This window comes from Artibeus jamaicensis, unplaced genomic scaffold, assembly GCF_021234435.1.
Source record: "Artibeus jamaicensis isolate MK-2021 breed Jamaican fruit bat unplaced genomic scaffold, CSHL_Jam_final contig_233, whole genome shotgun sequence".
In the NCBI taxonomy this organism is placed as follows: Eukaryota; Metazoa; Chordata; class Mammalia; order Chiroptera; family Phyllostomidae; genus Artibeus; species Artibeus jamaicensis.
The window spans coordinates 38,115,321-38,138,778 of record NW_026521486.1 but is presented as its reverse complement, the minus strand read 5'-3'; the positions used below and the strand labels follow the sequence as shown (position 1 = coordinate 38,138,778).

The 23,458-nt window shown below is 40.6% G+C and overlaps 1 protein-coding gene across 1 annotated transcript in view; it reads left to right on the top strand.

Moving 5' to 3' along the window:
- Positions 1 to 15,980, top strand: part of IPO8 (importin 8) — a 55,651-nt gene extending 39,671 nt beyond the window's left edge. Inside the window, exons 18-25 of the mRNA XM_037139772.2 lie at positions 1,832 to 1,957; positions 2,644 to 2,741; positions 5,770 to 5,865; positions 6,696 to 6,916; positions 8,925 to 9,130; positions 11,293 to 11,496; positions 12,970 to 13,086; positions 14,002 to 15,980. Of these exons, the coding sequence (XP_036995667.2) occupies positions 1,832 to 1,957; positions 2,644 to 2,741; positions 5,770 to 5,865; positions 6,696 to 6,916; positions 8,925 to 9,130; positions 11,293 to 11,496; positions 12,970 to 13,086; positions 14,002 to 14,099 (1,166 nt within the window). The 3' untranslated portion in view covers positions 14,100 to 15,980. The remainder of the gene's footprint in view (positions 1 to 1,831; positions 1,958 to 2,643; positions 2,742 to 5,769; positions 5,866 to 6,695; positions 6,917 to 8,924; positions 9,131 to 11,292; positions 11,497 to 12,969; positions 13,087 to 14,001) is intronic.
- Positions 15,981 to 23,458: the final 7,478 nt, after the last annotated feature.

The window sequence follows — 23,458 nt, the reverse complement described above, 5'->3', positions numbered from 1 at the left end:
TTGTTTTGTTGATTAGGTTCCACTTATAAGTGAGATTATGTGGTATTTGTCTTTCACTGCCTGGCTTGTTTTGCTTAGCATAATGCTCCCCAGTTCTATCCATGCAGTCATGAAGGGTAGGGGTTCCTTTTTTCTTTCTACTGCGTAGTATTCCATTGTGTAAATGTACCATAGTTTTTTGATTCACTCATTTACTGATGGGCACTTAGGCTATTTCCAGCACTTGCCTATTGTAAATAACGCTGCTATGAACATTGGGCTGCACAGGTTCTTTTGAATTGGAGATTCAGGATTCCCAGTTGTATAATCCCAGCAGTGGAATTGCCAAGTCAAAAGGCAGTTACATTTTTAGTTTTCTGAGGAAATCCCATACTGTTCTCCACAGTGGCTGCACCTGTCTGCATTCCCACTGACAGTGTACTAGGGTTCTCTTTTCTCCACAACCTTGCCAGCACTTGTTTGTTGATTTGTTTATGATGGCCATTCTGATCTGTGTGAAGTGGTATCTCATTGTGGTTTTAATGTGCATCTCTGTGATGGCTAGGGATGCTGAGCATCTTTTCGTAGGTCTCTGAGCTCTCTGTATGTACTTCTTGGAGAAGTGTCTGTTTAGGTCCTTTGCCCATTTTTAAATGGATTGTTTGTCTTGGTGTGGAGTCATGTGAGTCGTTTATATATTTGGGAGGTCAAACCCTAGATCATTGGCAAATGTGTTTTCCCATACGGTTGGTTCCCTTTTCAATTTGCTGATGTTTTCTGTAGGCACGCAGAGGTTTTTAATTTGATGGAGTCCCATTTATTTATTCTTTCCTTTATTTCCCTTGGGCCCCCTTTTTTGTCTTTAAGCTACATGTTAGGAGGAGGCATTTGTTCTCTTTTTGTTATCTTCCAGGGTAGGGTAATGATGAACAGAACTTTCAGAAATTTTATATTCAGATAATTTGTTGTTTTTCAGGTGACTGTCTTACATAAATTATTTCCCAGTATCTGTGATTTACCCTTGTATTTTGCTTTCATTAAGGCAGATATCTGCATTGCTAGTTTTTGAATATATTGTTTTAAATAATGTTACAGAAAAAAAAACTTTATTCAAGCGTCCAGGGTGAATATTAGTTCCTTTTAATAAAAGGAAAAAAAATTGAAGTTAGACTTTTTTGCTCAGTGACAAGGAAGGACTTAATTAGGAATTTTTACATTGCGTTTGGTGTTTTCTGTTTGTATGTTTAGACATAATTCCCTTCTGACTTTGGTAATAATAAATATATGTGCAAATGCAAGAACATCCCCTTTGGACTCTTCAACTTTATAGTGGGTATAGTTGTCTTGATAGATTAAAAAATACTATATAAATTTTGTAAGTTACATAAATTGAGAAAATACTGTCCAGTATAGAGTTTGTAAAAATATTTGAGACGGGCAGATATTTTAGCCTAGCTTATTAAACTCTCCAAAGAATATTAATTACTTGTAAATTTAAAACCCTGTGCATGAGCAATACACAAAACATCTGTTGCTTCTTGTATCTATTTCTATTACAGTTTTATAAGCAAACTATATCTAAAATAGTTATATTTTATATATTACAGAATATTCAGTACTTTATGTAAGTTTAGTAAAAACAAAAGGTTGCCTTACTGAGCCGGGGGCGGGTCTCGGTAAGAAAGGGAAGGTGGCGAACACAGGTCGCTGAAGACGTGAGCGCCGAGAAGGGCTCGTGTCAGCCGCAAGAGGCACGTGTGGGAGGGTGCAGTCTCGGTCCTCCTGCGTGGTCTCCGTGTTTCATTTTGTGCTCTTTCCTAGCATTCTAACTAAAGATTTTCTTATTTTCTAGAATTCTATGAAGAAATTCTCTCACTGGCTTATAGTTTAACCTGCCACGGTATTTCCCCTCAAATGTGGCAGCTTCTAGGAATATTATACGAGGTTTTTCAGCAGGATTGTTTTGAATACTTTACAGGTATGGTTTTGACCATGTAACATTTTTTGCTTTTTTGTGTGTGTATACGTTATTTCATTTGATACTTGAACTAAAGACATAGATGATTTTAGTACTAATCAGAAAATAATCGTTCTTATTTCCCTGATGAGCAAAGGCTGGGGCCGTTTTAGCAGTGATTTTCAGCCTCAGGAATACAGGCAGTAAGAGGGAGCCTGTGTTTCCTCTTATATCTTAAGTTAGTTTGCAATCAGAGCGATTCAGTTAATATTTTCTGAATACTGACTCTGTTCCAAGTGCTGTTCTAAGCTCAGCAGTGCATCAGTAAACAAAATAGCCCTTGCTCTTTCGACGTTTTCATTCTAGTGGGAGAGGAGGGAATGTATAGAAATGCCCGGACACGTAAGACAACATGTAGTGTGTTAGATGGCGATCGCTATAGAGAAAAACCACATCTTTTCTTTTTATTCTTTCGGATCCATATTTTCTTCCTCTGGAAGTAGGGCAGTGATGAGCATTTTATTCTTTCGGATCCATGTTTTCTTCCTCTGAAAGTAGGGCAGATTTGTCGCTTTTGTTTCTAGCATTTTGTAGTTGCAAGGGAAGATAATAATGTTTGGGTGCAACAGCAATGTGGTTTCAGTGGTAATAATTTATTTCCACTCCTGTTACTCAAGTCTCATTGGGATTTTGAAATTTTTTTTCAGACATGATGCCTCTCCTGCATAATTATGTGACAATAGATACAAATACTTTACTATCAAATCCAAAGCATTTAGAAATACTTTTCACAATGTGTAGAAAGGTAAGCATGCCTTAATCAGCTGTTGTAGTTTTGAGTGTTTTACTCTTTTAGTTTGTTTCCTATACATTTACTATATTTTGCTGTGTAATGAGGTACTCCCATGGTTTTTGTGTGCATTATACACGGGATTATTTTACCCCATTATTATACCCATGGCATGTAATCATTATACTCATGTATAATGCGCATCCTTATTTTTCCCTCAAAAATTGGGCATAAAAGTGTGCGTTATACCTGTCAAAATATGGTAGTTCTTGTGTATTGTCTTCATCAACATATATTTGCTATTTTGTGTTTTTAAAATGGAGTTTGGAATTGCAATTTGAAAATTTCATATGGTGTTGTTCTTAAGAATGTTTGCCACTTTTATAGCTGTGTACTTTATAATATTCAGAGGTAACTGATTTTCTTTGTGTTTGCTTTTTTCAAAAGTGCAGACTTGCTACTTAATTAAAGTGCTAGGAAAATAACCACACAGTTGGCCAGTCATTGATTTTTCTTTGAATTGACTGTACATATTAGAAGTTGCTAGATATAGGTAATTTGACCATAAATAATGTAAGACAGAAGATTGAAATTGTTGGAGAAACAGCATCATTTAACTCAGTCCAGGATAATTTATAAGCTACATAATGGCAACTGTTAACATTTATGCACAAACCTTGATTGTCTACTGAGCTATCTTTGTCACAGGTTAGATTTGGCCTTCTGTTAGCTATATCTGGGAACCATTAATGACTAAGTAATGTTTCCCTTACTGGGAAACATAAGTAATGTTTTTCCCTTCACTGTAGGTGAGTATGCAGCATGTACATACGTAAATACATATGAATATAAAACTGTATTGCATGCAGCTAGCAGAGTTTAGAAAGCTCAAATAGCCAAAGCTAAGTTTGGCCTTGGAGTTGGGAGCAAAATATTAGTGTACAACCTGTTTTCCTCACCAGGGACGTGGACCGGAGTGCTGAACCGGTAATCAGCATATTTGAGTTAGGTCCCAGTTCAGTTCCAAAGACCCTGGAAGATTTGGAGAAGTCACTGAATTTCTTCACATATAAACTGAAGGAGCAGAATCATGGTTTTTAAAGATTCCCTTAGTGCTAATAGCCCAGCTTGTTAAATCATAATCACTTGGCATTCTTCAGTTTTTCCTGAGTTACAGAAACAGCTGCTGGTGAGGAAAAGAGGAAGGGAAAGCAACAAGCAGAAACCAAAGCTGTTGTACATGGTCCCTTATAATTTAGAGCTGCTTTGTACTATGGCAGGAGAATAAAAGTAGTGTTCACAATGATGGACTTGTCAAGTACTGAAATGTTTCATCTTCTTGGTTTTAATGATCATTAATAGTTATTGAACCCTTACTGTGCGTCAGGTATCGAGTGCTTACTGTTCCTAAGCACTCGATACATACTAACATTTAATCTTTAGGAGGTTGAACCCCAGTTGCTTGCAGTATGCCTGAAGTTTAGTGAATTGTCCTAACTCACTGTGTGTTGGAGCCAAAGTTGAACCCAGGCAGTCTGGCGCCAGAGCCAGACTTAATCTGATTTTTAAATTACTGAAATATATTTTGTTTTTTTCCTTTTGAGAGAGTGGGGGTGGGAAAACAAAACCAACCTACAAAAACCCAAGTAAATGCACTTTTGGGAAAATGGAGTGATTTTCTTCTTTCTGTATCATGCAACCCCATTAGGGAGGCATGTGATTGTCCTCCTTATAGAGGGGACAGTGAGACGAAAAGAGGGTAAGTGGCTTTTCTGAAAATACAGCTACTGAATGGCGGAGCTGGAAGGCATTCTGGTTCCAGAGCCCATTCGCAGATCTGGGTACATGGCCCTAGAGGTAGAATTTTAGATTTATGTAAATAGGGTTGATTCTTGGCTTTAGCAGCTATCTGCTTACTATTCAACTCACTGTTCCATCTGCTTTCTAGCTTCTAAAAATTTTATAGCTGTCTCTTTTTTCCTTTTCTCTATCTTTGTGAATGTATATCTCTGAAATCTTTGTATTATCTTTTTAATGGCTTTTTGGGAAGGAAGAATATTAAATGGGAGCATTCAATCTGTCATCTTTATCTGGAATTTCTTTTTAATTCAGTTTTCTTAAATTGTATTCGTCTAGGAAGTTATCCAGTTTCTCTACGTTTTCAAATATATAAGCAATAGGGTGTTCCCCATAGCATTCTCTTATTTTTAATCTCTTCTTTATTTGCAGCCTCAGGAATATATCTTTTTCATTTCTGATACTTTACTATTTTGTTTTCCTTGCTTTTTGAAAATATTTTTTTTATATAAAAGTTATCTATGAAGTTTTTTTTTGATGATCTGTTTTTGGTTTCTGTTACCTCTTTTTGTCTATATATTTTCTGTCTCACCTTTATTTTTTGGGTTAAGTTTGTTCTTTTTATGTCTGGTGTTTGAACTCTAATTTTCTTCATAACTCAAATTTTTCTTCATTTCTAACATAAGCAACTTCTGCTTTCTTCTGGCAATCTTAAGAAGTGTACAATACCAAATTAGGATTATTATTATGAAAAAATGGGTGCATGTAGACAATTCAAAAAGACTGGGAAAACACAGGGTTTGTTTTACTGTTCAACAGGAAGGGTTAAAAATTTTAAAATTGTTTTGTTGTTTTGGTGCCTTTCAAAGAAAAAGGACTCATGGACATGGGCAGCAGCGTGGTGATTGCCGGGGAGGTGGGACGTAAGGGGACTAAATGGTAATGGGAAAAATACGGTAAAATTAAATCAAAAGAAGAGAAGCCTCATGTATCCAGATAATTAACTCATATAGTCTACTTTATTATACCAAAGTTAAGTGAATTTTTACCTTCTGTGAGGAATTAGAATAAAGAAGATTGATAGACTTTGTTTTGACTTTTCCTCTTTGAGTTGGCATGGTAACTTAAAAAGCAAGCAAAGCTATGATTTAATGGCTAAATTTTTATGAGGTATTTGCTTTGATATTTGACTTGGTCAAATTTTATGCAGTGCCACTCACTGCTGAGCTAATTGTGATTGCGGCAGGTGCTGTGTGGAGATGCAGGGGAAGATGCAGAATGCCATGCTGCCAAACTTCTTGAAGTCATCATTCTTCAGTGCAAAGGGAGAGGAATCGATCAGGTAACACGTGCGGAAAGCCTCTTACCTGATGTGTATATTTAAAATTTACATTCCTGATGGACGTGTTTATATTATGTTGGAAAATTTAAAAAAATAGCCTATAGTTCTTGCTTGCTGGTGGAAAATCCTATTTAAATGACAGAGAAAGAGTCTATGGCCATACCACACTGAACATGCCCTGTCGTGTATGATCTTGGAAAACTAAGCAGGGTCGGGCCTGGTTAGTAGGCCCAATGGGAGACAAAGAAAGATAGATACTCATGCAGTTTGGAAATTTTACCTTACATTTTAGCTGAGAAAGGGATTCACGGAAAAATAGGTAATAATCTAAGGGGCCCTCAGGCAAATCATAAAGAAGATACATGTATGAATTCTGCACAGTCGGATTCCCAGAGATTTGAGTTTTCACTTTGTTTCTGTGTGTGCTATTGAAGTATTCCCAGGTTCTTTATTTTTTTATCCAGAAATGAAAATACTACGTAAAAAGAAAAATGTTTGTTTACTGATTATTTTTCCTGTTTACACCTTAAACATGGAAAGACTGAGACCGTACTTGGATTATTGCCTCCATTTAGGTGTGGACTTTTTAGGACAATCTCCACCGAACTGTAATCCACCCTGAAAAGCAAAGGAGACCCCTCAGCCTTGCTGTAGGACCTCTCTCTGGCCATTTCGTTGCTCTGTTTTTTTCTGGAATATAAATTTAATATGTCTGATAATGATTTAAATAAGCAAAGTATTTTTTTTACTATTGAGTATCTTATTTATTGATTATATTTTTTTACCAATGTTCATTTTTTTCTCTGTGTCTCTCATCTTATTTCCTCTAGTGCATTCCACCCTTTGTTCAGCTTGTTTTGGAGAGATTAACCCGAGGGGTCAAAACCAGCGAGCTCCGTACTATGTGTCTTCAGGTTGCAATTGCCGCCCTGTACTATAACCCCGATTTGCTGCTGCATACCTTAGAGAGAATCCAGTTGCCTCACAACCCTGGGCCTGTAACTGTACAGTTCATAAATCAGTGGATGAATGATACAGATTGTTTTCTTGGGTATGTATTTTCTTGATTTTTCACTGCATTTCTGTTTCTGGAAAGTTGAATTTTTAATATGTGCATGTAATAGCATATAGAAAGATAATCTTCATATTTTAAGAATAATTTTTAGTACATTAAAATATTTAATTTTTAGATAATGAAGAATGTGTTTCAGCAGTATAATGTACTAGAAGGAAGGAACGCTGGCTCTGAAAATTAGGTGTAGCCCTTCTTCTTTACTTTTGACTTGCACATATTGCTCTGTCTGCATATAACAAAAACTAAGTGTCCGTCCAGGTCCCATGACTGTGGAGCTTCCAGGGGTACAGACATTCATGGAGTCATGCATGGGGTCAGGTTTGTAAGGAAGTGACCAGTGTATAATCTACTCTGGTAGCGTATAATGTACTGTCCCAGGGACCTTGCAGGTCTCAAGGGAGCCCTTTCTCAAACATGAGGTCAGGATTGTTAGTGTGGCCCAGGTGCTGCCCTGGTGGGAGAGTTAGGACTTAGGTGAAACACTGTCCTGGTTTTCTGACGTAGGCAAAGTGAGATTCCAAAGTGGTTACATGCCTACCTCACGTGACCTGACACACAGGAGTGAGCCAGGACGTTGTAGTGACTGTGTTATGCTAGAATTTGAGCTAGATTGTTGACTGATGTGTTTAAAGTGTTAGAAATAGTGAATGTTCTTTTTAAACTTTGTAAGATACCATTTAGAAAAATTGGCTGGGGTGGGGAAAGACTTCCAGCAGGAGAAACACTGCTGAGTGGTGGGCAGAGAGTGGTAGAACGGGAGTAGGGCAGCGTTTTATAAGCTGCTCTATTTCTTCGAATTATTCTATTTGTAGGAGACTGGAATCTGGCCCTGTTTTAGATTTCATACTTAATCTGAAAATGGATGAACATACTTTAAAAAGAAATAGTGTCTAAAGTTGCTTCTGACAAAGATTTAGGGAGTAGAGATTTGGTCATTTCACACTTAGCAGTTGGTTCGCTTATCTCTTTGTTACCATCTATAAGCAGTTTTTCCAAAGATAGAAACGCTGTCTCAGCTGTTCCCTAGGTTGGGCACACTTGGATTGTGCTTCCTTGGGTTCTTCAGAGCCCCACTTTCTAATCAGTCATCTTTCCTGCTGTGATGCCTTTGACACCTGGTATGCACTGCCAGTTCAGGGCTGCGTGGATGAGAACGCCCCCAGGACAGGCGTGGTCCCTGTTGGGGCATGCTGCTCTGGCAGCAGTCACTTGAATGAATCAAGCAGTGCAAATAATGAAGAATGACAGAAGCTTGTAACACATTCGTTATTAAGTTTATTGTATATTACTCTCATTTCAAACAAATCGAATCACTGCAAATGAATTTTTGTTCATGCCACAATTTTAAGTGTTATACCGTAGAGTAGTCTTTTTATTTTTAATATTTTTAGTTTTAAACAACTTAGAAGAATCATTCAGTAGAAAAATGTATGTCATACATATTGGTCATTTTTCCTTCATAATTAAATTTTCCTTATCTTGCGGCAGAAGACATTGAATAGAGTTACTTACAGACATTACGTTCAGCTTATTAGATGGTGAGTTTTGAAGTGGCGGTTTTGGCGCCTGGGGTCAGTGTAGAGTGTATGTCCTGAAGAACCTTGTAGCCCAGTGTAATACAGACAGAGTCTAAGGAACGCTTCCTTTTCTCCGTTGGATAGGCATTTGATGCTGTCAAATGCAGGTATCCCTGCTCTAATAAAATTTGTTATGCCAGGGCCCTGATACAGCATTTATATTAACCATAAATCGATATTATAGTAAGATTCACTGTACTAATTGCAGACTTTCATAGGTCTTTGATGGCAGTAATTGGTTTACAAACTTCATTTACATGGGATTTCATATAGTACAAAATGGGGGATATATCTTTGTAATGACAATGAACGAACCTTAGAGTACACCTTAAACATTGCTTTTTTATTTCTTCAGAATTTGACCTCATTGCTCACAGGCACATTTACTTTTCCTTCATCATTTGTAGGCATCATGACCGGAAGATGTGTATCATAGGACTGAGTATCCTCTTGGAATTGCACAACCGACCTCCTGCGGTAGATGCTGTGGGGGGACAGATCGTGCCCTCCGTTCTTTTCCTCTTCCTTGGACTGAAGCAGGTCTGTGCTACTAGACAACTGGTAAACCAGGAAGATCGCTCAAAAGCAGAGAAAACTGACACAGAAGAAAATGGTAAAGCCTTCTGATTTCCGTGAATGCTATAATTGATTTTGATTTGAGCATGCATTTTCTTTGGATCTTACTGTATTTGAAGTCATTAAACAGATTTACATTCTTTGGCCTGTTGCACATTTCACAGATATTTGGGGTTTGGTTGACTTTATTATATCATCTGATATAGATTTATATTTGTTCACTTTTTAACACTTAAACAATTTATAATTCAGCCTAGTGAATGTTGTTATACCCTGGGAAATACATTTATAACAATTCAGTGGTCTTGACAATAAGTTAATAACCCAGTACTTAGTTATTTATTTTTTGGTGCTAACAGTCTCAGTGAAGGCAGCAGTTATGAGTTAAATGAACCATTAGACTTAGGAGTGTCAGTACAGCAGATTAGTGGAGTGTCTGATTTTTTTGGTAATGATTCTTAGGTGGCTCATCAAAAACATTATGATTGGGAGATATTTGTGATTTCCATATTATCCATTTAGAACAAAGTACATAAATGAAGGTGATTTACTTCACTGAGTGAGAATAAGATTGTTAGCATCAAGAATGTTAGATCTTTATTTTATTTTTTGATTTTATTCATTTATCTTTAGAGGGGAAGGGAAGAAGAGAGGGACAGAAATATCAATGTATGGTTGCCTCTCGTGTATCCCCTGCTGGGAACTGGCCTGCAGCCTAGGCATGTGCCCTGACTGGGAATCGAACTGTGATCCTTTGGTTCTCAGGCCCATGCTTAATCCACTGAGCTACACCAGCCAGGGCAGATCTTTATTTTACTGAATGATACTGTGAAGCTGCTTCATAGGGCCCAGGAAGTAATACTGTTCACCTCCAAATACTGTTCAAACTCCAGAGAGGTTTTCCTCTCTGGTTTAAAAACAAATTATTCTGGAAAATATACAATTCTATTTTTTATGCTAAATTCTATGAAATTCTATGTAGGTCTTTGGCAGTAATTCTTTTTTTTTGCTAGAAGTTTTATGGCTTTTTACTAAGTATATGCCAACAATTGCAGATTTTTCTCTTTCTGATTTTTTGTATTGACCACTTTTTATTGATTTATAATTAATATGACTTGAAGGAAATTTTCCTGCAATATTCCAGACTTTCTCGATGAGTTTCTTACTAAAGTATAGAATGATTAACTAACAAAAGTACTTTTTGATGTGTTTGTAATTATACCTTTACCATATATATATTTATATACAGATACACACACGTGTATATGTGTGTATGTGTATATGCTTATGCATGTGGTATATGTGTATGTGTGTATATATGTGTATATGTGTTGGCATGCTTATGTATTTGGTAAAAACAATGGTTTCTTGCCTTATTTCTAAGACTGCCTTGCAGTTTAATCCAGCTATTTATTGTCTGTTGGTTATTTACAATACTGGTTTAACTGGAACAGATGAGCACTGAAAATAGAAACAGAGTCCATGGTGATAAGCAGTTTATCTTTTAACTTTTTAACCGGTCTATAGCTAACTATTTTATTTTTTCTTTACATTTCTGTATTTTCCTGTTTCTATTAGCAGAAATGATCTCTTCACTCAAGCATTTCTTAGCAGTTCATAATCAGCTTAGCTCACTGTTAAGTCTGAATTCTCAGTAGGGGCTCATTGCTATTTAAAACACTTATGTACTTTTTAGTCAGGTAATTGTACCTATTGGTGGAATCACTTGATACTGGTGCTAATCTGTTGTGACTGAGACCATTAGCAGCATTGCAACTGGTGATATAATAATAGTTTCACATTAAATAAATAAATAAATAAATAAATAAAACACATGCACTGGACTGCACAATCATTTCATATCTTTTTTGACAAAGTTAATTTGGGTATCTGCAGTTAAATAGTATTTTATGTTAATAAACCTGAGGCAGCCATAGCAAAGCAGTAGTAATGCTCAGCTGGACCACAGGTTTAGGCATAGTTGGAAATTGTTTTTAGTGAGGATGATAAAGTCATTTTCAGTTTAGGAAACTACAGTAAAGATAAAGTTTATTTTTATGATTTTACATAAAATTATGTAGTGTTTTTTCTGTTTCCAGAATGTCATTTTATAATTTTTGTTTTATTTATGGAGTTTTATATTTATATTTTTTGTTCGTATATGTTTTGATTCCTTTGCAATGATTCGTGGATTCACAGAGGAGATTTCAAGTGATGAAGAGGAGGCGAATGTAACTGCTCAAGCAATGCAGTCGAATAATGGAAGAGGTGAAGATGAGGAGGAAGATGATGACGACTGGGATGAGGAAGTATTGGAAGAAACTGCCCTTGAGGGATTCAGCACTCCACTTGACCTTGACAATAGTGTGGATGAATATCAGTTTTTTACCCAAGCTCTGCTAGGTATGTTTTTACTCCTTAAATCTTCACATATTTTTCTCTAAACCCTTTCTTCTTTTCCCATTAGAAGTTTTGGGATCTTTTTACTACATGAACTGTTCACCAATTTTGTATAGCAAAGGACATTATGAATACAGTTAAGGAGTCATAGAAGATGGCGAGAAAATATTTACCTCATATCATATATATTGTATCATATCATATATCGTATCATATCATAGGCTTTATTACTACATATCATAGGCTTAAGATCTACAGTTAACAGAAACCTTCTTCAAATCAGTAAGACCAATAACCCAGTATAAAAATGGGAGCTATAAATGGAAAATATATAGAACTAAAAATAAATAATAAATCAATGAAAATGTTTAGAAAATTGTAATTGGAAAAATTTTATTAATACAGATACTGTGTTTTATAGTTACATAGTATTCCTGTGGTTGTACCATAATTTATCTCCACTGATGCACATATGAATGTTTCCCAGGTTTTTTTGCTGTTACAAGCAGTGTTAAAGTGAACATCTTTGTGTCTAAAAGTATTGTGTCCAACATGGCAATGATAATGTATTGGCATTATTTAGTCTTGCTACAAATACTCCTAATGAAGGTAAAACCACCTCTATGTTTCATTGAAAGTTAGCAGGAACTAGAGAGTACAGGGAAGGCCGGCCGTTCCAAACTCGGGGAAACGGAACGTAAATGTGGAGATGGGAATAGGGGGGGTGTTTGCCTCCAGGCATGCATGTGCCTCATAATCAGCAGAAGCTTTTAGGTCTTGGGTGGGGTCTTGGAATATATTTTAAAATGCTTGAGTGCCGGGCAGTCATCTTTGGATCAGTATTTGATAGAAAGAAGCACATAGTTGAGATTCTGAGAAGGCAGCATAGAATTGGGTGTGGAGAGGACATGGTTAAGGATATTAGGGCTGTACGTACAGTGGTTGACTAGGAGACTAATAGAACTGTGATGGAAATAGGGAGATAAAGAAGGCTTGGGAGGTGAAGTGGTAACTTTAGTTTTAGTTGTGCTGACATTGAGGCACAAATCTTGCCTCAAATTGAATTTTGAGTTATTGGTGTAGGTGCGATACTGAAGCTGCAGGCAGAGTGAGAATTCTGGAGAAAAATGGTAACAAGTGGGTATAGGTATTTTCCAAGATCTGGATTTTAGGGAGCGTTCATAGTAAAACCCTAGGGAGAAGGTGAAGGAGGCAGAGAACTAGGAAAAGCAGAGGTTTTTCATATCCAGCTTCCTTTTCTAGCCCCACACGGTTGGCTACTGACGGGATGCTCAGAAATGATCCATTGCTGGAATAAGTTCCATCACCTTGCATTTGTCTGTATTTTTGTCTCTTACTATCTGTGATCATTTCATTGTAATTTGATCATGTCATTATTATTCTCTGAAATAATTTTCCCTGGGCTCTCTTATCTTTTCCTCCTCCACCTGCCCTCCCCCCTCCAAAATGCCACAGCTGTGCAGAGTCGGGACGCCGCCTGGTACCAGGTGCTGATGGCCCCGCTGAGCGAGGATCAGAGGCGCGCTCTGCAGGAGGTGTTCACACTGGCCGAGCACCGGAGGACGGTGGCAGGTCAGATTAGAGTGCATGTGTCCACGTGCCAAAGTCAGCCTGACTTAACAAGCCTGGTGGCACTTATATACTGTTTTTTCAGTTGTTAGAGGCCAACCTTTCAAGATAATAAGGCCTTACTATTGTGTGATCTTTTTAATCACTTGTGGTACCTTAGCTGTACAAAACACTGTGCATCAATATATGTCTTTTAGTGATAGCGTCGTTCACATCCTCATCTTATTTTGGAGCTAAAGGTAAGACGGAAGGGTTGGGATTAGTCTTGCCGAGGGGAACTTAGTCAGCTGGATCTCGCTCCCAAACACCTTGAGCACAGAGGAGCAAAGGCACCTTGAGTTCTCGCAAGGAGCTTGTATTCCTGGAAATGACTCTCCATTGCTCTTTGTTGGGCTTTACATATTGGTGATTCTTGTTGATTTTTGGGTTTTGAGCTGGAGCCATTATTCTACATAATTATTTGACATTATTATGGTCACTCCTAGAAAATCAGTGGAAAAGATTTTGTGATTACAAGAATATTTGTGTGGGAGACATCATGGAACAGGCATCTGGAGTTTAGAACCCGTGCTTTTTTCATTGACTTAGGTTCTTGGTCCCGCACAGGTGCCCTTCCTGGCAGGAGAGGTCTGGGCATCCTTTCAGCAGGAGAGACCATGGAGTTAGTGGAACTCAGCTTTGAGGCTTGTTTTCAGTTTGCTCATTGTTAGCAAATGGTTTTTCCACCATGGTAAACATTCTTTCTCATTGACACAGTCTGTTAAAGGCTAGTGGTCTGTAGGGCAGGATAATTAATACCACGAGTGATGTTCCTTCACAGTGCAAAGTATAAAGAATCTGCCTCCTTTGAGGCTATTTCCAGCTTTGTCACCTGAAATACTCTTCTCTTTTTTTCCCCTTTCTCTTGGCAAATGCTAGAGGCAAAGAAGAAAATTGAACAACAGGGAGGCTTCACCTTTGAGAATAAAGGAGTCCTCTCTGCGTTTAACTTTGGGACTATGCCCAGCAACAACTGAAAGATGGAATATCAACCGACCAAGATCAAGCGTCAGCGGGATATTTCTCTTGGCCAGGGGAATGCGGGCGTCAAGGGGAGGGAGGGCTGGAGTGGCCAGGTGGTGCCCCGCTGCTGTGCTAGTTACTGCCTGGCAGAGGGCAGTACTTTTATCCACTCTCACCTCTGACCTTCCTCACCCCGAAATATGTATTTTAAGCAGCTACTGTATGAAATTAAAGGAAAACATAATCATTGGACTGAAAAGGACACATCATATGCTTTAAAGGATGAACGACCAAGGTGGTTTAGCGGATTGGATTAATTGCACGTCTCAGGTTTTTGCCACGCAGAATCAGTGGATTTGTGCGGATAACAGTGCCTTCTGTTGTACATGAGTTATCTGAAAACATTTTTTTGGAGTGCGTTGCGATTTTTTTTAAAGCATAAAACATATTTCTAGATATAATGTAAACCTTGGTGATATGTTTGACTTATTCTGCATTTTACTATGTGAACTTACTGTTAGGCAGTTAACTACAAGTCACTCTGGTTTCAAAAACATCACCACTCCCCTTGCTCACCCGGCTGCTGGGGCTTTCTTCAGGGGCTGTAACATGTGCACTGGCTCTGGGTTCTCATTGAGCTGTTCTGTGGCTTTCCTAGTAGTGTCTTATTTCCTCTTCCTTCGTGCTTTTCAGCCCTGAAAGGGTGGTATTTCTTTTGGAGTCAGCAGATATGAGTATCAGTGTCACTCATAACCTGGTAAGTTCAGGACTCAAAAATTCTTGGCAGGGCTCTGTTTAGTCACTGGAATTAATAAGCTCAAGTGTTTTCTGAATCATGTATTTGATTATGCAATGAATTGACCATTATATGAAAGCACATTGAACTTCTAGGAGAAAGGTGCTACATGAGCACATTGTCTTTCTGGGCGGGGGCTTGCATGTTTAATAATTTACCATTCCAGCTCTATTAGACCTGGGGCCAAAATATTTTGTAACAATGGTTTTTATCTAGGAAAAAGACCCAAATCTAACTTCGTGCATTCTCATACATCTGAATTTCCTCCTGCCTGATTCATTCTAGTCTTCATTACAGCTCACGTTATAGCCCTTATGTTTTTCTGAGTTGGCGCCATCAGTCGGCCGCACTCTTAGATGGTACTAATGTGATGTGGCCCATCCGAAGGATTGCAGATGGAAGTAACAGCTGTTTTTCTGAGCTGATTCAGGACCAGCACATGGTGATCATAGTGCTTTCATTCAGTAAAGTGGAAGTGTATTTTCAGAACTTGATCTGTTACTGTGTGTGGTACGGTTTTCCGTTTTTGTGAAATGTCTGCAGCTTGTGTGCCCGTCAGTGACTGGAGGAATTTTCTCCAGGTGCTCCTGTCGTACCATCTCTTACTAATGCTAACTTGCTTTAGAATTTCAGGTTATTTCAGTAGTTTTTACAGGAGTAGTCTAAGAAGTTATGGGTTTCAGAGTTGAATGATCCTCTGATTTCCTCTGTCCCTCTGTTCCCAAGGCACTGAGGGCGAATGTGCCAGCTGGTGGCCAGAAGAGAACAGTGGCATTGGGGGACAGTTTAGCTGTCTTAAGCTTTGAAACTCTTCTTATTCTACCCCTGCCCCACACCTTTTAATTTTAACCTAAATAGTATGCCTTCACACTGGACTGTAAAAGGCACGTGACTTTTATTTTGTGAGGTATTGTCTTCTGCAGTATGAAAGGGAAGTAATGTTAATGTGTATCATCCTATCTTGTTTTTGAAGCCAGGGTAGTTGTGTAATTTTGTTACCAGCAGTGCTAACCTGAATGTGATCTCTTTACTTGGGAAATGCAGGAACTTCCATGAATGTACTGTAAAGTAAAATGCGGACTGATTCCAGGATGCTGAACTTTCCTGTGTGTAATGATTTCTGGAATGTGGAGTTTTGTTGAAACGTGGCGGGTGGTTAAAAGCCTGTCAGTGTTTCCCTGACTAACTGGAGCAAGGTGGCCGTTGGTCTGGGAGGGTGAGCAAGATGGAAGGAACAGGTAAAGGGTGGGGCGTCGCCCTGGCTGGGTGGCACAGTTGGTTGGAGCATCGTCCCATACATTAAAAGATTATGGGTTCGATTCCCAGTCAAGGCACATACTGAGGCTGTGGGTTTGAGCTCCAGTTGGGGGTGCGTATGGGAGACCACAAATTGATGTTTCCCTCTCGCCTTGACGTCGCTCTCTCTCCCTCTTCCTTCCTTTCTCTCTCTCAAAAAATAAAACAAAATAAACATATCCTTGTGGGGATAAAAAAAATGGGGCATGGTTGGGAACGAGAACCCGTCTCATCAACCAGGACGTCTGTGTGAGTGAGACGGAAGCTCTGAAAAACCAAAGGTCCTTTCCACACCAGTCCCAGGAGGGAATAGGAGAGGTGCTCAGACTGGGTCTATTTTCTCATGGGCTTCACGTCAAATTAGGAGCCGTGAAGACTGAGTGGAATGGTAACTGCTGGCCTTGGATTCTGAAATACTCACCTAGTATGACAGTAAGCTCCTCTCCCCACTTACAATTTCTGTTAAGACTACGTGGAATAATAAATTGTTGATCAGGGAAAATTCCTAAGGTAGAAAACAGTTAAATTATGTTACTTAAGTAATATAGTGAATTACAGTCCAGTTTTCTGTTCAGCAATTGAGACTGAAAACTGTAATAAATTCATCAGGAAACTTGGCTGCGTGAGCAGAGACCACCAAAGTCTGTGTGTGTGCGCACACGCACTCCTTACACGATAAACTTCCTGCCCGTTTCACACTCGCCATTGAGGTCAGTGTGCCAGGGCCACTTGGGCAGTGCACTGGTGGGTAAGGCCACGAGATCAATGAGCAGAGGGTTGGACTCTGCTTCCGGAAGAAGCACCACCTGAGGGCGACTGAGGGGGAGAGAGGCGTGAATGAAACAGCGGTGAGTGGCCGGCCCCAGGAGAGTTGGGCTGTTGTGGAGGAAAGGGAGTTCGAGGCTCTGCCATTGATGGGAGAAGTGGATGAGTGAGTGCCCACGCTCTCCGGTGGGCACACAAGAAAACGGGCACCTTGGATATCACCAAACTTGAAAATTACACAAGTGGATGGGTGCCGAGAGGGTTTGCGATTTGCAGGCGGTGAAGGGCAACTCAGGTGGGAGTGACCTTATGGAGCCTTCTTCCCAAAGGACCTCGGGTGGGGAAAAGCCAAGGAGGGTGAGAATACACAGCAAGGCCTCACGGGCAGCTTTCAGCCGTGGCCCAGTGTCCCTCCCACACAGAGCTCTTCTCGGTTTAGTGCGACCTACCTTTCCTCCTACCCAGTGAGTGAGGACAGTGCCCGCCTTATTCTTCCTTTCTCATCATTTTCTCCCAGGAGCTGGTGCAGCTTGACCCGCACCCCCACTGATTTCGGACAGCCTGACTCCTCCCTCCGTAGCATGTCAGGGGTTAGAATCCTGTCAAAGTGGGTGAACTCTGACCTCAGCATGAGCTGCTCCTTTTTGTTTTTTGTTTCACCTTGACTTGCTCATTGATTATAAGTTTGAGGGCAGAGACTATGCTTTACATAGTATTTCGTGTATGTTTTGTCTTCTGTACATACCCTGGACCTGGTGGCCAAGCATAATGCCTGTAAACAAATGAATGTGCATTTGAGGTTCTGCCAGTGAAGTTGGAATTTAGAGGCATCTCTGAGGCCTCAGATAAGGTGTTCGAGTCGGGGAGTTCCTGGTTTTAGGAGAAAACAAATTTGCAGCAGCAGCAGCTGGATGGTGAAGTGGGTGTATGCCTCTGGAGGCGAGACGTCGCCTGTGGCCCCTGCTGGCCTTCCCGTGTCTAAATCCAGTGCACGGGTCTTTTACTGGTTGTTTTTTGTGCAGCAGCATTCCAGGCTGTCGAGTCCCCTCTTTTTCAGACCCTTCTTCCTTTAATTCCCATGACAAAAAACCCTTTTCTCCTAACTCCAGCAGTTTCTTTCCTTCCTTTATAGGCTCATTATCCTCTACACAATTTTAAGAGCCTATTTATTTATTCATCAGATATTTGTTTTACAGAAAGTCCTTCCGAGATTGATCCTGGGCTCTCTTCTAGTGTCTTGGCGTTAGTTAGCACTCCTGACCTCCGCCCCGGCATTCAGACTTCTGGAACCAAGTGCCACCTCTTGAGGGTGGCAGGCATCTCAGACTCCACATGTGCAGATGGAACTGTGTTTTTTTACCTTCTGTCTCCAACCCTGCCCTCTCTCAGCAGTTCTTGATTGGCAGTGCCAGTCACCAGACCTTGTTAGATATCTGGGTGTCCTCCTTGATGACTCCCACTTCTTCACTCCTCATACTGATTCTCTCTTATCTTACTGTAGGCCACCACCATTTCTTGCTAGAATATTCTAGTGTCCTCCAGTCTGTGATCTTACACCTGTGCTTGTGCCCTACCTCACTGCCCTCACTGATTTGCCAACGAGGCCAAATGATTTTTCAAAATGCAGATTTTGATTGTATCACTAATCTGAGACATTAAGATCTCTCACTGGTTTTTAGGATACAAATAAATCATGAAGCTGGCCCACAGGCCCTGAGCTGATATGGCCCTATTTAAACTGTCCATCCTTTGCTACTTGTTAGTGCCTTCCGGCTGCCTTTGTGCCTCCTTCCAATTCACTGGTTCTTTTCTTCTGGAAGTTCACTGATGTGATTTTTTTCCCCCTTTACTGTTTACCCAATACATTTCTCTTCACTTTCAACTTTGAACATTAATATTTTCTTAGAGACACTTTTTTGCTCTTAGGATTCCTATATGAACTTGGAATCATGTATTCCACATATAACCAAATAATTGTGCAATATAATCTTCTTGAGAACCAAGTCAACGTCCTACTTATTACAGAAACCCAGTACCTAGCATAGTGCTTGGCTTGTGGTGGTTTTATTTTCGGAGGCCTGTGTGATCCAAAACCCTCTCGAAGGAAGACTTCCTATAGCTAAGTTGCAGGAGTCGGTTGGTCTTAAAATATCCCACTCAAAAAAAAATATCCCACTCAAAATTGAATTATTTGCCTAGTTGTAGTCAAACAAACATGTAAAGAAGGCCAACAATTTCGTCTCCCCTTGATCTAGTGATGTTTAAACATTTGTTCAACATTTATTTGGCAGAGTCAGGGAGAAATTGATTTATTAATAAAACTTGTATTTTCAAAGTAAGAAATGTATGCATTTATCACACAGTTTTCCAAACATATAACTAAGTTTCGATCATCCCCAATAACCCAAACTACACATTCAGTTCATAATTTTTTAGTCCCTGAAGCACTCGTGTCAGACAACCTTCGGCTGGGTGCTCTCAGGAGTGGGAGCGTTTTTGCATCTAACAGACCTTCCAACCCTGGTAGATACCAGCAAGTAGTGTTCATTTCTGCACGAAGGAGTGGCCTACTTTGGTGGGAACACAGCAGTTTTCACATCACTAGCCAAGTGAGGAGTTGCTCCCCAGGGCCACAGCTCCAGCGCGTCCAGTGAGGTCCGAGCGCCCCTTGCAGCTGGTACCCAGGCCACTCCATGGCTGGCCAGCCCTCCCCGGGGCTGTGGTTGGGCACCAGGGCCAGACATTCCCTGAAGTCAGAAACAAGCAGGTCGTTGACTCTCCCAGTGTGCCTGCGGCTGACAGGCTCTCAGCCTCTTTCAACCCAGGTTTAAAGACTATGGCACTTATTATATGAAATGTTAAAGGGACTTATCTAAGAAAAAGAAATAAAAAAACATGAACAGTGAAAGGACAGCAAACTCACAGTTATTAACAACCACACCTAAAACAAAAGCAAATTAAAAGGACAGCTAGATCAGGAGTGGAAACATAGAAATGAAGATCTCAAGGAGGGTTAGCAACAGGGGAGTGGGAGGAGAAGGGGGGAGAAGGTACAGAAAATAAGTAGCATAGACAGTAGATAGAAAATAGATGGGGGGGCAAGAATAGTAGGGGAAATGTAGAATCTAAAGAACTTGAGACACATGGTCATAAACTAAAGGGGGGGTAATGGTGGGGATGGGGGTAGGGTGGAGGGGAATGAAGGGGGGAATAAGACAACTGTAATGGTATAATCAATAAAAAAAAAGAGGTTAAAAAAAGACTATGGCAGAACCTAGACCTGTTGCATTGCCAGGTGCTGCTGCTTCCCTTCCTGTTCTTTCATGATCCTGTCACCTTACATCGACCTCACCTGGGCTTGTCCTTTGGCTGGGTTACAGGCTGCAGGAAGCAGAATAATGACACCCTCCCCCTACCCTGAAGATGTGGAAATCCTGATCCCCAGAATTTGTGAACGTGTCACCTTACCGGGCAAAGGGGAATGAGGTTGCAGATAGAATTCAGTTTGATAAGCAGCTGACCTTAAAACAGGGAGCGCAGTGTGCTTACCAGGTGTTCCCAGTGTAATCACAGGGTTTCTTAAAGGTGGAAGAGGGAGGCAGAAGAGAAGGTCCCAGTGATACGTGAGGACTGACGCCACCATCCTGGCTAGCTTTGAAGAGGGGGGATGGGGCCATGAGCCCAAGGGCGGCCTCGAGTCACTGGCCAAAGGCTAGGATATGGACTCTTTCTGGAGCTTTCAGAGAGGAATGCAGCCCTGCCAATACCTTGACTTTTAGCCCACGTAAGACCCAGCTGGGACTTCTGACCTCTGGGACTGTAAGGTAACAAGTCTGTGTGCGTTTAGCCTTGAGTTTGTGGTCATTTTTTGCGGCACCAACAGAACACGAATACGCAGCCCTAGTGGGGGCAGATGCAGGAGTCTCAGCTATGAAGACTGAGATATTTAATTTCTAAATCAAGACCATGTTTTGCAGTATAAAGTGGTAATGAGGCCTCTTGCTACCAAAATGTGATCAGGAAATTACTGGGCCTGCTGGGCGTTTTCCTCTGAAACCAGGACAAACTTTCTGTTGTGGATAGAACTTAAAGAGCGAGTGGAAGGTAAAAATAAATGTGCATTTTGATCATATCCCATAGCTTGTGATTGCTAATGTCCCTCTTATAATAGCACAGCATCTAAATAGTATAAAACATTGTATTTTGTATTTAATATATCCATTCAGCAAATACCTCATGGTTCCTGACATTTCTGAGCCTCCTTAGTAAGCTTTCCCTTCAGTGCTGTAAGAAACAAGATTTTTTTCATCAAATTCCTTTTCTACTGAAGTTAGCTAGGGCTGGTTGCTGTTGTTTACGACTGAGCAGGCTGATGGACGCAGGGAACAGCACTTTTCATCTAGAGAGTTGGGCGGCTCCAGGTGGATTGCTGTTTGCTTGTGGTGCAGCCGGCCTCCGAGACGGCCCCCCAGTGATCCTGCTTGCCCTTGGGTTGTTCCTGCCTACACAGTTCCGGGTCGGACTGTAAGCTCAATAGCATATACAAGGAGTTACCATGTCATTTCCAAGGTTAGGTTATGAAAAAAACTGAGACTCACACCTGGGGCACACTCGAGCTCTGCTGCACTCTTGCTCACTCTCTCCACTGAGTTAGTTGCTCTGGTGGAGGCCATGGCCTGAGGAGCCGGATGGCGAGACCCACCCGGTGAGTAGCTGGCACAGGAGAGAGTGAGGAATTCAGGTGCTCCAACTCTGCTGAGTCGGCAGAGACTGCAGGCCCGGCGGACAGCGTGACTAAAACCGCACGAGGAGCTCGGTCCTGTCACCCAACTAAGCCACCTGGATTCCTGACTCTCGGGTACCGTGTGGGATGATAAAGGACTGTTGTTTTTAGCTCATTTTGGGGACAGCCTGTTATGCTACTATAGATGACTAACACATTGCTCATGAAAAACTCTCCTACGCTCTGCGGCATGTGAATAAAGACAATAGACCCTGAACTGCTGGGAATGCGGTCAGTTGTTTCTCATAACTGACCCTCACGGGCAGGGCGTGCTGGCGCCTGGTGCAAAGCAGAAACACGTCCCCACCAGGATCCCTCCCCAACCCGAGATTCCGTACGAGGTTGAAGTGGAAGAGGGAATATAATGGAATTTTCCTAAGTTAGTCTTATTGTCTACTTTCAAACTAACCTTTATCTAAAAGCATATGATACAATCTGTAGCTTAGATTCAGTTTACATCTATATTCAAATGTTAGGCATTTGTTCTCAGGGACTATCATTTATTTTTAGTTACTTTTTAAATTTAATCTTTTTAAAAAGGGTTTATTTATTTATTTTTAGAGAGAGGGGGAAGGAGGGAGAAAGAGGGAGAGAATCATCAATGTGTGGTTGCCTCTCACGTGTTCCCTGCTGGGGACCTGGCTTGCACCCCAGGTGTGTGTCCTGGTTGGGAATTGAACCGGTGATCCTTTGGTTTGCCGCCTGCACTCAATCCACTGAGCTACACCAGGCAGGGCTAAATTTAATCTTTATTGTATATTTTTTCATTACCATTTAGCCCCCTTACACCCCCCCCTCCCCCCCAGCAGTCACCACACTGTTGTCCATGTCCATGAATCCTTTTTCTTTAGTCAGTGATTTTTAATATGCAAAACTTTTTACAAGTGAAAAGCCATGACCTAATTTATAGGCTATATTTATATGGGCACAAACCCCATTTGCAGCCATGGCTGAATGAACTTTTCACATATTCAGACGTTATATCTAGTTACACCAACTCCATGGGTCGGTTCCTCTAAACCCTGAGACTGAGGTGGTTCTTCAGCAGATCAGTTTTACGTGCGTGACCAGTGCACATCGCTGCAAAAGCAATTTCTGTCTCCGAAATGCATTCACAAGCCTGGACGTGCCTCTCTGCCCTTGGGCTGTACTTTATCCTCTCATGTTTATGTTCAACTTGGAAATCTGACTTTCAGGGACATCTGGGTTCAGGGTTGGCTGTGGCATTTGAACAGCAGACAGATTGCTCATGTAATATAATAACATGGGTATTCGCTTCCCTAGGTCTTTTGTTGAGCTGCCACTTGGTGATGGTTATTTGGTGATACTGTTAATTTTGTTCTGCCATGAGGAGAATCCCTAAATGAGAGCCGTGGATTACGCTGGCAGTCATGTTGGACAGAACGTCTGTGCAGTTTTGTAATGGAATGAAATCAACACGTTCCAATGGTACGAACTGTGATAAGTAGTACACCTTATTAATTAAAGAGCTAAAAATGTTAAAATGCTATAAAGTGCATTCCTTTATGGTGGATCTATTTTTCCACTTCATGATTCCATAAGATTGTAAATGTGGTCCTCGGGGTAAATTTTAACTTCCAGCATTCTCAAAGCAGAGTTTAAATGTGAAGTTTAAAAGCACTTGACGGTCTGTATGTATATGTGTGTATGTCTTTTGTATAAATGTGTGTGTTTGTGTGTGTACGTATGTGTGAGAGAGACACAGAGCAAGA